Raw genomic sequence first — 15,187 nt, forward strand, 5'->3', positions numbered from 1 at the left:
CCCCTCCTCCAAGAGGGCAGCAAACTCTTGACGGAAGTCTTGAGGGACTAACTCCGTGAACTTGCCCACCGCCGCCCAGGTGTTATAGTTGTAGCGGCTACGCAGGGCTTGCTGGTTCGCCACCCGGAGTTGGAGAGCCCCTGCCGAGTATACCTTACGGCCCAGTAAGTCCATGCGCCTAGCCTCCTTCGATTTTGGAGCCGGAGCTTGCTGGCCATGGCGTTCCCTCTCATTGACAGACTGTACGACGAGGGAGCAGGGAGGAGGATGCACGTACAGGTACTCGTACCCCTTAGAGGGCACCTTGTACTTGCGCTCAACTCCCCTGGCAGCGGGCGGAATAGAGGCTGGAGTCTGCCAGATGGTATCAGCATTGGCCTGGATCATACGGATAAATGGTAAGGCCACTCTTGTGGGGGCATCAACCGACAGAATATCCACCACCGGGTCCTCTATCTCCGGGACCTCCTCTACCTGGAGATTCATATGGAGTGCCACATGTCTCAGGAGGTCCTGATGGGCCCACAGGTCAATTGGAGGAGGGCCCGAGGAGGATGTCCCCGCCACCGCCTCATCTGGAGAAGAGGAAGAGGAAAGGCCAGGGACAAGTGGGTCCTGCGTGGACTCTTGCTCTTGGACGACCTCCTGCTCCAGTGGGATCTGGGGTCTGGTGGCTGAACGGGACCTTCCTCCGTACTGGTAGGAGGGGGGCGGCTGACAGTTGCCTCTGGCACCCCGTGCTCTGATGGAATAGAGCGAGATGGGACTGGAGGTACACCTTGGGCCTGGTGATACGCCCAAGGCGTCCAGAATGACCACTGATGGGGGCCTTGATCTTGGGCCTGGGTCTCCTGGAAGACTCTGGTGAGCACATCGGAGTCACGGTCCTGTGCATAGATACTGTCCGCATGAGACGACACCGATGTGTGTCGAGATGGCCAAGGAGGGGCTGAAAAGCCCTGGGAAGAGTCTCCTTCTCTGATGGATCTTGCTCTGCGCGGCACCGGGGATCGGTACCGGGAGCCATACCGGTACCGGGAACGAGATCGGGACCTGCAACCGGAGCGGTGCCGGGAGGTCGACCGGGATCTCGAAGCTCGACGTCTGGAGCGGCTGCGAGAGTCATGGTGCCTGGAGCGGTGCCGGGAGCTGGAGCGGTGCCGAGTGTACCGGGCCCGCAAACGGGACGCTGATCGGTGCCGCGAGTGCGACCGGTACCGAGAAGGGGAGCGGTGCCAGGACTGCGAGCGGCGTCAGGACCGAGAACGCCGGTGGGACTGCGATCATGAACGGTGCTGCTCTGCGGTGCCGACAGAGGGTGGTCTCATCAGGGCAGGCTTGCCTATAGATTGTATGACCCGCACCGGCGGTGCCGGGGGATGAGGCAGCGCAGACTCTGTCATCGCAATCAGCTCCGTTGCCGTGGAAAATGTCTCCGGCGTGGAGGGAATAGTGAGCTCAACCACAGCTCGCGCTGGGGAGCTTTCAGGCACCGGACTCGACGGTACCGACGTTGTCGGTGCCACGGCAGGTGTCGGTGCCGGGCGGTCCGACTTCGTCGGGTGCTCTGGCTGCGGTGCAGGTGGCACGGAAGGAGCAGGAGTCTTATGCCTCTTCACCCGCGGGGAGAGGGAATGGTGCCGAACAGACATTGGTGCTGGCGACGGTCGGTGCCGAGAGGCCTAAGCAGTACCGGTGTGATCCGGTGCCGAAGAAGCGCTTCTGCCTGCGGACTGTCCAGCGCTTGGTGCCGAGGGCAGAGGAGTAAGGGCTGCCTCCATCAGGAGCTGTTTGAGACAAAAGTCCCGCTCCTTTTTCATCCTTGGCTTAAAGGCCTTGCAGATCTGGCACTTATCGGCGAGGTGGGATTCCCTGAAGCACTTAAGACAGGAGTCGTGGGGATCTCCTGTTGGCATCGGCTTGTGACAGGCCGAGCACGGTTTAAAACCTGGTGAACCGGGCATGGGCCCTGGCACCGGGTGCGGGGCTAATCCCCGAACCCCTCTTAACTATATACACTAACTATGTTATAGAACAAATAAAACTAACTACAACTATAGAAATTTCAACTATATACACAAGAAATAACGAGAGAACTACGAGTAGCTAGGGAAGTGGAGATCAGCTAAGCTGCGCTCCACTGTTCCAACGACCGACACAGGCGGTAAGAAGGAACTGAAGGGCCATTGGGTCGGCAGGGGGTATATATTTGGCGCCATGGCGGCGCCACTCTACGGGGCGACCCAGCCGACCCACCGAGTGTTGCTAGGGTAAAAATCTTCCGACGAACGTGCACGTGGCGCACGTACACCTAATTGGAATCGATATGAGCAAGCACTCGAAGAAGAACTCATTAAGTCCATTCGCCTGTGCTGAGGCAGCATCAAACAAATCTAGAAATAGTTAGCCACAGGTATTGGCACTAGTCATACCTGCTGGGGAAATAACAGTGAGGTGCAGCGGGACTGGAAGCCTAAAACCAGTCTGGAGGGACACGGATGCAGATCTTCATCCAAGAGGTGACAGCTGGGAGCCTGAAAACGTACATGGATGCCCCCAAGGAAAACCAAGAGAAGGATAAAAGATACAGTTGACCCTGCAACTGTGACACTGAGCAGCTGGCTGCAGCACAATGGTGAACTCCAGGACATCTAGGGAAAAGGAATTATGCAGCCCTGGAATTGTATAGTCACCCATCTCAGAGCTATTGTTCTAGGTTCTCTGCAGACATATGGCGATGACACTGCATTACATTACAGAGTTCACGTTGTTGACATTTTCTCTGCTACCATAAGGGCTAAAAACTTTATTTAAAAATTAAAGGTCAGATTCTAGAGCACATTCCTGCAGCAAGGCGGGGATTCTGGAGCAAACTCCATGGTTGCAGATAATCTGTCTATAGGTAATCTGAGAAAATCCAGGAGCTCAATCTTGGCCTCCCTCAGTTTCTCCATCATGCTGTCAGATTGTGACTTAAAAGACAAATTGAAAATCTTCATCTGAACTTCCTAAGGGGGCCCTGATGTAAGGAACCATGAATCCCTTGTCTCAGCATCACTGCTGAGGCAATGGAGCAGGCAGCTGTGTTCAAGCATCATATACTGTTCTTAACAAGCACTTTATCAAGTGCTGCCTTTCTTGAAGAATTGAGGCCTTTATGCCTTGCCTGCTAGCCTCTGGAAAGGATCTTTCTCCACAGATGGAAATTATAACAGACTACAATGACTTGTAAATTGATCACTTGCCTCTGAGAAATGAGCCCTCCTTCTCATCTGATGTAGCTCTGAAATCCTTATCCTGAGATACAGACAAGAATGATTTACCTCTCTTACATCTGCCATAGGCTGCCAAGACCATTAGGAATCTCAAGGAAAGGTTGGACATAGAGGACAGTCACAGATCCCTCTTCAAGCTCTGTATGTGGAACCTCTCTGATACAGACAGACAATCAACATTTCTCTAGAAAATGAGACACTTCAGCTCCTCTCTTAGGACATTTTGGGGGAAGGTGGTATGGCAATACTGCTTTCTTATTTCCAGTCCTTTTAGAAGGGTGGCCATGGCTAGACACCGTTCACTGAGTCCATGAGTATGTGTAAGGCCCATTAAAGCTTATAAATTCACTTGAATTAAAGCATATAATACCCATAATGGCCATAGGGAATATACCCCAAAATCATTTCAGATCACTACTGTACTGAAGGAGGATATTAAAGAGGATCTCTCCCCCTAAAGCCAGACTAATTGTGCCACAAACTCTAAGGGAAAGAAAGTAATACTCAAAATGTTGAATCTGAGACAGAAGTTTAATGATAAGGAGAAAGTTCAAGGAATAGAATCTAGGAGCGTGCATTGAAACACTGGAGTTGGTCCAAAGAATCCCTAAGGTGGCAGCACATCAGGAATTAAAAGACTGTTTGGACCCAAAGAGTCACCAGAAGTTCCTCTGCTGCCATGCAGCCAACAACAAATCTTGGGCCAACTTGATAAGAAACAAGACTGAGCGCAACATAGCCAACTGCCCCATTGTAGCAAGTGCCCAATTTCGCATGCCTTTCCCAGAGTCAAGGAATCTCTTACACCAACCCTCCTTCATCAAAGGCACTGAACAGTGCCAACACATGCCCCAACCTAAATTCCTTGTACAGAGAGGAAATGGGGTCTATACATCTGCCCTTGAAGTGGAGAGCTTCCTTGACAACTCTTAGGAGAATCGCGTGTTTGAAATACACCGTCTTCTAGAGATACCAGGACATGGGCATTGAATCCTCTATAACACACAGATATGAGGATCTCCTTTATACCCTTTTGATCTGAGGAAGGTTTTTAGTCAGAAACTTAGCTGCAGGCTCCTCCCATACCCTGGGTTATCTGACAAAACTTCCTCCATTAGGGTGACTTCCAGCCTATTCTTGAACCTATGGAGTAAACTGATCGCAAGCCAAGCAGCCCCAAAGAGAATGTTTTTTTTTACCCAGGCAGGCTAAGTACCGTTGGTAACTTTTTTGGCACATGGAGCTCATTATTTAAATCCATCTTTGGATGGCTGTGGTGATGCCAAAGGATATTTAAAACAAAAAAAGCAGCAAACTAATGTGAATTAAAAAAAACCCAAAAAACCAGCTAACACTAATCACAGTTGAAGTGAGAAGCTGGGGAAAGGAAAATTATCACCAGAAAAACACTACTGAGTATCAGTATCATGAGGTGATCCCACCTGGAGTGCCCTCTTTGACAAGTCACACCACACCAGGTGCAGCTGCCTCAGTTTCCCCTTTACTGTTTCTGATTACAAACAACCCTTGCAAGGTTAATTTATTACAAAAGAAAGGCAATTGCACATAAACCATAATGCAAGCTCCACAGCCATAGTTTAGATAGTACATCAAGTAGAGCCCCAGCATCTCTCTACACTGAGGCTCTCCAGTGCAGATCCAGCATCTCTCACCATTCCTTGTCGCCAGCTTTCAGCCCTCTCTGGCCCTCTGGTTTCAGCTAGCCAGCACACCTCCCTCTCTTGCCCTCAGCCTCCAGCCCTCTCTGGCCAGGGCTCTTGGGCTCAGGAAGCTCAGCAGGCTAGTCCCTCCACTGGCTTCCTATTTCTCCCTCTTCCCCAGAGACCTCCCCCAGTCTCCTCACTCGCAGGTAGCTGTTACTTTCCCTTTTCTTGACTGACTCTCACTTAGTGCTCTCAAGCAGCTCTGAGTCTCCCTCCTACCTCCAGGGCCCAGGTGCCCTCTTTTAAGCCTAACTGGGAGGCAGCTGATGAGTCCCAGGTGCACTGGCCCCACTCCCTCTTAAAGGCCATTGTCACCCTGTGACTCAGAAACTATCATCTGTAACCCACTGTGAAGACAGAGAGGAGTCTGAGGATCAATGTGTGTAACCCACCAAAGCTGTTTCAGGACTCACATGATAAAATGCACAACTCCCAGACAGCGGACATGCCGAGGCAATGCCGCAAACACATAAGTGGGAGATGTGGGGGATCAGATCTGGGAAGGGAAGGGGACAACAGCATCACACACACAGCAGGCCTGGTGGGGAGACTCCACATACTGTGCACATGAACAGCTGCACAATGGTATCCTATCAAACCTGTCTCTGACTCCAAGGTCAGGGCACTCACCACAACACCAAACTGCTCAGACTCAGCCAGCTCATTGTACTCGTCTCTCAGCTCTGACAGCATTTTCAGCTGCTCTGGCTCTGGCATCTGCTTAATCAGGTTCTGAGGGAGAAACATGTGAGTCAGTGAAGCACAGTCATATGAATCAGGCCCCCTGGCAAGAGCAAGAGAAGGTGGGGGACTCCTACATGATGTGGAATGAAGGCAGCTCTGGAAGCCATGGGCCCTCCTACCCAAGAAAGGAGGCAATGCTCTTAGGAAAGATTGATATCCCATCAGCTCATTTCTCCAAACAGACCTCAGTCCAGCAAACACAAGAGGGTCTCCACTGCAGGGAAAGATGTTTGACTCCCTGATCCTCACTCACCTGCACCATGGACTCAGTCAGCACAGCCTCATTCACCTCCAGGATTACATTCTTGATCTCCTCGTAAGGCATACGGAAGGAGCCCAGGAAAATCGCTGCCAGGATAACAAAAAGATGCACAAATAAATCTATGGGTACAGTGTTCAGCCAAGAACTACACAGAGACAAAGTCACTTTATGCCTCAGTCGGCTCTCTCCATTCAGCCCCGTCAGGAAGCTTATGCACACCCCCGTACTCAGGGCCGGTGCAAGGATGTTTCACGCCCTAGGCGAAACTTCCACCTTGCGCCCTCCCCTGTCCCCGAGCCCTGCGGCAGCTCCCTGCCCTGAGACGCTCCCCCGCCTGGCAGCTTCCCACCCCCCCTCCGCCCTGAGGCACCCACCCCGCGGCAGCTCCTCACCCCCACTCCACCCTGAGGCACCCCCCCGTAGCAGCTCCCCTCCCCCGTCCCGGGGAGCCGTGCGGCAGCTCCCCGCCCCAGCTGACCCCTGCTCCACCTCCTCCCCCCCAAGCATGCCGTCGCTACTTCACTTCTCCCATCTCCCAGCGTGCGGCGCCAATCAGTTCAGGCGCCGCAAGCCTGGGAGGCGGAAGACGTGAAGCAGCCACAGCGTGTTTGGGGAGGAGGCGGAGGAGGGGTCAGCTGGGGCGGCGAGTTCCCCTGCGTGCTGCCCCTCCCCACACTTGTCGCAGGCAGCCCTCCCCACGCCCCCCTGCCCCAGCTCCCTCCGCCTAAATGCTGGCGGCGACTGAAGATCCGGCTGCCATGGTCGCCGCTGAAGAAAATGCCGCCCCCCAAATCCTAGCACCCTAGGTGACCACCTAGATTGCCTAATAGGTTGCATCGGCCCTGCCTGGACTCATCGGCAACTCCCTAATTCCAACATACTCACAGAGATTCTGTGCACATTTTGAATCCAACACTTTCAGCTCTTTGACCTTTTTCTTTTGTGTACTCTTCTCCTGTCCGCCTTCCTGGTCTTGCTTTGCTGTGTGCACAGGAAATTAAAGTGAGTAGAGACAAGAGGCGCTTTCACCCACATCTTGGAAGCACAGCGCTTCTCCACACTGCCAAATAAAGCTGCCTGCTGCTCAGAGCTCTGTCCAGTCCATGTTCCACAAACCACTACACAGGCCACAGACATTTACAGAGGACAGGGAGAGATCAGGGCAGCTGCTCTCACTAGCCTTACCTTTCTGCTAAAGGACAGAGAAGCAACCTTGACTCTCCCAGACAGAAGAGAAACATCCTAGCAATAGAACATTTGCTGCAATATGTACTGGGCGAGCACAGAGACCTCAGGGATGGGTGACAAAGCCCACATTGATAGGGCCCTACCAAATTCACGGTCCATTTTGGTCAATTTCAGGGACATAGGATTTTAAAAAATTATACATTTCATGATTTCAGCTATTTAAATCTGAAATTTCATGGTGGTGTAATTGTGGGGGTCCTGACCCAAAAAGGAGTGGGGGGGGGGAAAGAGGTGTCGCAAGGTTATTGTGTGTAGTGGGGGTTGCGGAACTGCTACCCTTACTTCTGCGCTGCTGCTGGCAGCGGCGCAGCCTTCAGAGGTGGGCAGCTGGAGAGCAGCGGCTGCTGCCCGGGAGCTCAGCTCTGAAGGCAGCGCCAGCAGCAGTGCAGAAGGATGAAAGGTGTGGTACTGTCTCTCTTACTTCTGTGTTGCTGCCTGCAGAGCTGGGGCCTCAGTCAGCAGCTGCCACTCTCCAGCTGCCCAGCTCTGAAGGCAGCAGCGCAGAAGTAAGGGTGGCAATACTGTGACCCCTCCTAAAATAACCTTGCGATCCCCGTGCAACTCCCTTTTGGGTCAGGACCCCCAATTTGAGAAATGCTGGTCTCCCCTGTGAAATCTGTATAGTATAGGGTAAAACCACATACAAGACCAGAGTTCCCGGACCATGATGCGTTTTTCATGGCCATGGATTTGGTAGGGCCCTACATATTGAATCTTCCCCCTGGTGCACTGGCAAAATGTCTCACACCCTGACAGAGGCGCTTTTCTCATGTGGGTTGGGGGATCTTCCAGTTATCACTCCAGGGATTTGCATCTTAGGGATCATAGGTCTGAAAACACCCTATAAAGAGCTTGGCTCTGGCCCCAGGATCCCATCCCCCTCTGCCATCCTCACCTTCTCAGATATGCAGTAGCTTCCCCAAGAAGAGAGAAGACTGAGATGTCATGCTGCCCAGACACCTAAAAGCTCACTCCTTCATTGGCTGCATGTGACATCATGGGTTGAAGTAATCCCATTTTGGAAAGTCTGCACCCCCCATTGATCCCATCATCTCCCATGGGATGGGGGCAGAGGATATACTAATTCCAGACTAGCAGCAATAGAGGCAAGCTGATGGAACGAAGGAAAGGGTTATTAACGCCCTCAAACTGCAGCATGTCTAAGTCCTCTTGAGTATACTCATAGATTCCAAAGCCAGAAGGGATCATCATGATCATCTAGTTTGACCTCCAGTATAAGACAGACCAGAGACCTGTCCCAAAATAATTCCTAGAGCGGAACTTTGAGAAAAATATCCAATATTGATTTTAAAATGGTTAGTGATGGAGAATCCACTACACACTTTCGTAAATTGTTAATTACTCTCACTGTCAAAGATTTACGCTTTATTTCCAGTCTGAATTTGTCTAGTTTCAACTTCCACCCACTGGATTATGTTATCCTTTCTCTGCTAGAGTGAAGAGCCCATTATTAAATATTTGTTCCCCATGCATATACTTCTAATCAAGTCACCCCTTAACACTTTCTTTATTAAGCTAAATAGATTGAGCACTTTGAATCTATCACTACAAGGCAAGTTTTCTAATCCTTTAACCCAGGGGTCGGCAACCTTTCAGAAGTGGTGTGCCGAGTCTCCATTTATTCACTCTGATTTAAGGTTTCGTGTGCCAGTAATACATTTTAACATTTTTAGAAGGTCTCTTTCTATACGTCTATACTATATAACTAAACTATTGTTGTATGTAAAGTAAATAAGGTTTTTAAAATGTTTAAGAAGCTTCATTTAAAATTAAATTAAAATGCAGAGCCCCCCGGACTGGTGGCCAGGACCCGGGCAGTGTGAGTGCCACTGAAAATCAGCTCGCGTGCCGCCTTCGGCACACGTGCCATAGGTTGCCTACCCCTGCTTTAACCATTCTTGTGGCTCTTCTCTGAACCTTTTCCAATTTATCAAAATCCTTCCTGAACTGTGGGCACCAGAATTGGATAGAGTATTTCAGCAGCAGTTGAAGTTGCAAATATAGAGGTAAAATAACCTTTCTACACTCATTCAAGATTCCCATTTATGTATCCCAGGACACATTAGCTCTTTTGGCCACAGCGTCTATTGGGAGCATGTGTTCAGTTGATTAATCACCCCCACTCCCCGAAATGTTTTCAGAGTCACTGCTTCCCAGGATAGAGCCCCCTGTCCTGTAAGTACATTTTTTGTTCCTAAATGTATACATTTAGCCATATTAAAATACATATTGTTTGCTTGTGTCCAGTTCACTAAGTGATCTAGATCACTCAATATCAGTGACCTGTCCTCTTCATTATTTACCATGCCTCCCATTTTTGTGTTAACTGCAAACTTTATCAGTGATGATTTTATGTTTTCTTCCAGGTCACTGATAAAAATGTTAAATAGTATAGAGCCAAAAAGGGATTCCTGTTGGACCCCCCTGGAAACCCACCCACTTCATGATACAGTAATTCCTCACTTAAAGTCATCCCAGTTAACGTTTCGTTGTTACGTTGCTGATCAGTTAGGGAACATGCTCTTTTAAAGTTGTGCAATGCTCCCTTCTAAGGTCGTTTGGCAGCCGTCTGCTTTGTCTACTGCTTGCAGGAAGAGCAGCCAGTTGCAGCTAGCTGGTGGGGGCTTGGAACCAGGGTGGACCAGCAGCCGCCTATCAGCTCCCCACTCCCCTAAGTTCCCTGTGCAGCAGCTGCCTGCAGTTCAGCTGTGTCTCTCCCCCCCTTGCCATGTGCTGCTCCTGCCCTCTGCCTTGGAGCTGCTCCCCGAGACTCCTGCTTGCTGTGCCAGGGGGGAGGGAAGGAAGAGGGGGGCTAATGTCAGGGTGTCCCCCTCTCCCCTGCACCCCACTTACCCCCATCTTCCACAGAGCAGGGCTCAGGATGGAGGGAGCTTGCAGCAGCTGCCCTCTCAGCAAGCTGAACTAATTAACAAGGCAGTGTACTTAAGGGAAATGTGCATATCTCCCTCCATTCCTGCTGCCTTGCAGAGTGAGAGGGTTAACCCTTGAGGGCTCAGCCAATTGCTAGTTCATCATTCATCAGTAAGGGAAATATCCCTCCCTCTGACTCTTCCACCTCAACCAAGCTTCACAATCATCATCACTGTGTACCAGTATTAAATTGTTTGTTTAAAACTTATAATGTGTGTGTGCATACATATATGTCTTTTGTCTGGTGCAAAAAATTTCCCTGGAACCTAACTCCTCATTTACATTAATTCTTATGGGGAAATTGGATTAGCTTAACATCATTTCGCTTAAAGTCGCATTTTTCTGGAACATAACTACAACGTTAAGTGAGGAGTTACTGTAATTCCGTTTATAATTACATTTTGAGACTTATCCGCTAGCCAGTTTTTAATCCATTTAATATATGCCATGTTAATTTAATATCATCCTAGTTTTTTTAGTCAAAATTTCATGTAGTACTAAGTTAAACCCCTTACAGAAGTCTAAGTATATGACATCAATACTATTACCGTTATCAACTAAAACTGTAATCTCAACAAAAAAAGATATCAAGTTAGTTTGACAGAATCTATTCTCCATAACCCCTGTTGATTTACATTAATTACATTACCCTCCTTTTGTTCTTTATTAAGTCCCGTACCAGTCCCTCCATTATCTTGCCTGGCATTGATGTCAGGCTGACAGGCTTTTAATTACTTAGGTCATCCCATCTAATCTTCTAAAAACTGGCACATTAGCTTTCTTTTGCTATTCTAGAATTTCCCCAGTGCTCCAAGACTTATTGAAAATCAACATTAATAGCTCATCAAGCTCCTCAACCAGCTCTTTTACAACGCTTGGATGGAAATCATGTGGACCTGCTGATTTTAAGAAGTTTGACTTTAAAAGCTTCTGTTTAACATCCTCCAGAGTGTCTAGTGGGATGGTAAGAGTGTTATCATCACCATATGAGACTATATCATCTGTTTCCCCCCAATTACAGAACAGAAATATTTATTGAACACTTCTGCTTTTTCTGTATTACTATTGATAATTCTACCATTTCCATCTAATAATGGACCTATACCACTGTTAGGATTCTTTTTGTTCTTGATATATTTGAAAAACTCCTTATTGTCCTTAATTCTGCTGGCCATAGATGTTCTTTGTGACCCTTTGCTTCCCTTATTAATTTTCTACAAATTATTAACTTCTGATTTATATTCAATACTATCAACTTCCCCTTTCTTTCATATGTTTATTTATTTATTTATATATAAAAAAATATAAACAGCTGCCTTCACGTCCCCTTTACACCAGGTCATTTATTTAACCAACGCAGCCTTCTTCCTCAATTGTGGCTTTTTAGGCAGCTAGTGTAGTGTTCTTAAATGATGCCTAATTATCGTTCACATTTTTCTGATTAAATTCTTCCTCCCAGCTGGTTTGGCTCATAGATGACTACAAATGCCAGAATCAACCCCTCCACATCCTGAGGAGTGCATGAGACAGTATTAAGCTGCAACACTGATTTAAGTAACAGATAGATTTCCCTACAATATATTTTGCAGAAAGTGCCCAACTCTCAGGACTGCCCCGATGAACCCCAATGCCCTGCTCTTTTTTCACACTGAGACCACACTGCCCAGAGCTACATGGAAGGGAACAGCCGCATCTCTCTCCTCAGAAGCTAACTGATGATGGTGCTTCCCCTTGGATTCCCTCCCCCTGCCATGTGCTCACACCCTAGGCTAAAAGCAGACAGAGCAGCTACTGAAAACACAGTCACTGACCTAATTTTCTGTGTGTGCACGCACACACAAATGAAGGACACTGCAACTCAGAGAGGCTTAAAGGAAAATCAGCTGCTATAACAATTCCCAAAGGTCAGAGGGGCTCTTAGGATGAAGGAAGCGCCCATACTATGTTCCTGGGGAGCTCTCTCATGAAGAATTTGGGGTGTCAGCAAAGATAACAAATAAAGAAACGGGAAAAACATAAAATCTATTAAACTGTGCAATCATGTCCCTAGGAAAGGGATAGGAGCCCCATTGCTTGGGACTTTAGGATTAAAACTGTACAAAATACCCTAGAGAATAAACTGAGTCTTGGAATTGAGGAAGCAGACAGGAGAGGTGGAAGAGACATATTGGATCATTTCTGACTTATTCAACAGCACAGTTCCACAAGGAGGCACAAGTGTGGACTAAAAGTGGGGCTGAGCAGCCTAGACAGACAGACAGACGTGGAGAGTGGGGAACAGTGCTTAGGCCCTCAGACACTACAGTGATGGATGCTGTATAGACAGAGGATCATCAAGCCACTTTCTTGAACATGGCCCGTACAGGAAACACATGAATCCATTTCTTACCAAATAGCTAAACCTACTATACAAAAACAGCCTCTGTGGCTGAGGACATAGCAAACTCCCTAGATCCAAACCTTGAGCAAAATCACTGGGGAGATAGAGTAGCTGCGCTAAACTTATCTGCCCTTCACACCTTCCACATGAGTCATTGTGGTTATCCAATGAGCTATGGCAAGTGAGGTAAAAAGTCTGATGACTGGAGAACCTACTGTACAAACCCAGATCAGCTACAACCAATTAATAACTTCAAGGCCACATACAGATACACACAGCACTTAAGCAACCTCTCTCTCTCACACAGTCACATTAACCCAATCACAATCAGCAGAACTGTTCCACATGGGAAAGTGGTTAATTGGCCCACAATGCCGGCATACACACAGATCAAAGCCTGACAATCACTAAGAGCTTCCCTTCAACTCTGTAGACAAAAATCACCCAAATCAGAGAGAGAGAGACAGAAAGACAAGGGAACCCTTCCCTGAACCTGGAATGCTCCCACCTCACTTGTCCTGGTCGAGTTCAAACCCATCACCCAATCAGAAGCCCTGGAAACTCTGACACCCCTCCCCTTCATGGCTGACATAGGCTAGTGATGGTTATCAGTGATAAATGAGAAAGAATATCAATGCCCCCTTCAAAGGAGGGTAGGCTTCACCCACTCCTCTTAGAAGATGACCTAGTCAGAGATCAATGCTTTCATCACCTGCAGTTTGGACTAGCGTAACTCACTAGGCTAAGGTGCAACTGCTACAAAGAGGCTGAAGCAACATACCTCATTAGCAACAAAGCATATGCAAAATATCATGAACCTCATGGGTCACTATTAATTCCACAGCAGAATTCAAACTCCTGGTTCCCTAATGTACAAGGCACCTGCCAGATGAGGACTTGGCTACCTCAAAGACAGTCTCATCTTCACAGTCCCCCAAAACAACTACATTTCATAGGAACAATGTAGCTGGAGACACCCAGGTCATGGGAACAGGACTCCCTGCTGCAGGACTACTTGCCTGAAAAAACCTCAAACAAACAGATCGACTCCAAGGGTGACTGTGCTCAGACGTAAATAAAGTTTCCCCTACAAACCAACATTCAACATAATTCCTCCACGTACAGCATCACACTTCAGGCCAAAACACCTTTTGAGGCTCCTAGGCAGAGCTCAGCAATCATGCAGATGGGGGCTATACAGACAACTATAAGACAGATGGAGCACATTCCCTTTCCCGGAGACACCCTTTTCCCTGGGTCCTACAGGGACAGAAGACAGTCCCCTCCCCAGAAGCCTCTTCCCCCCTCCCCAGAGAGACCCCTCTTCCCCACTCCCCTGAGAAACACCTCTTTCCTCATCCCTGGGTCCCATAGGGACAGAACACCGCCCCCTCCCCAAAGAGATGCCTATTCCCCCCATGCCTGGATCCCACACAGACAGAACACAGCCCCCTCCCCAGAGATCTCTTTGCCCGATTAGGACAGAACACATTGCTCTGCTATGAGCCACAGAGCCCAGAAGCCCCCACTTCTCTCTGGCGTTCTGGTACAGAATTCAGCTGCAGACTTCACGACAAGCACAAGGTTTCTAGCATTACAGACTGCACACAACTGCCCTGTGCTGCCCCCTCCCCCTGACTTGTACAGGATCTTGGGGAGAAGATCGGGGGGATGGGGGTAGATATCAGAGAGGGACACAGCAGGGAGAATAAAGCTTTCCAAAGCTTGGCTTGCCCCCTGGTGTCTGCTCCTGGGTTGAGCAAGCCCCACTCTTCAATCCCACCCTACAGCACTTGGGGCACCAAGAGGGAGGAGCAGGACTTCTGAGACATACACCACAAATTATAAAAAAAGCTGTATTGACAAGAACTCATTGGTCACATATGCTGTTACCTCTGCATGGGCTCCCACGGCAGCTGGGGAAGACACCCCCTCCCCCAGAGCACCTGGGACAATAATCCAGCTCTTCCCCACTCCACACACACATAGAAAAGGCAATAAAATCTCGCACCCCAAAACAGCTGGAACAGGGCAACTCTGCTCTCCAGGCACAGCTGGGATAACAGCAGCTGGAGGGGGAAGGCTTACCCCCACTGTGACTGCTTTGTACTCTGCACTGCTTGTGGGGGAGGGGGGGATAACCCCCACTCCATCTCACAGAGAGGAATTCCTCTTCCTCCCACAGGTGGGAAAATAGCCCCATATCGCAGATGTGTAAGCTCCTATCCCTGGCACAGCTGTAGCACCCCCCTCCAGTAGCTGTACTGAGCAGAGTGCAGGAGAGGGCAATCCCTGGCTGTCGGGGGAGTCTAGGAGATGGGTAATTCAGGCTGTTAGCTCCCCAGACTCTAGATAGCAGGGGGAGTTTCCACTCTGAGCTCCCTGCACATACAGCTCCCACTTTCCTGTCTGTCTCAGCACAGGCAGGGAGCAGCCTCTTGCTCTAGTCCCCACACTGTGCAAGTGAAGCCTTCCTGCCTTTGCTTGCATTCAACTCAGTGTGACTGTTAGGAGTGCAGCACAGTGATAGATCCAGCAGCAGCTTTGCCTCAGCTAGCCTCACCCTCCCCAGACTCCTCCCTTGCTCAATCTTTTTATTTTC

The 15,187-nt window shown here is 49.1% G+C and overlaps 1 protein-coding gene across 2 annotated transcripts in view; it reads right to left on the reverse strand.

Annotated features, from left to right (window-relative positions):
• The window catches only part of DIAPH1 (diaphanous related formin 1), a 205,218-nt gene that overhangs the window by 43,668 nt on the left and 146,363 nt on the right, over nt 1-15,187 (reverse strand). For both annotated transcript variants that reach the window (XM_039483243.1, XM_039483244.1), the window contains 3 exons: nt 6,891-6,986; nt 5,997-6,091; nt 5,630-5,731 (listed from right to left, as the gene is read on the reverse strand). In XM_039483243.1, coding sequence (XP_039339177.1) covers nt 5,630-5,731; nt 5,997-6,091; nt 6,891-6,986 — 293 coding nt within the window. The remainder of the gene's footprint in view (nt 1-5,629; nt 5,732-5,996; nt 6,092-6,890; nt 6,987-15,187) is intronic.

This window comes from Mauremys reevesii, linkage group 8 (assembly GCF_016161935.1).
Source record: "Mauremys reevesii isolate NIE-2019 linkage group 8, ASM1616193v1, whole genome shotgun sequence".
NCBI lineage: Eukaryota > Metazoa > Chordata > Testudines > Geoemydidae > Mauremys > Mauremys reevesii.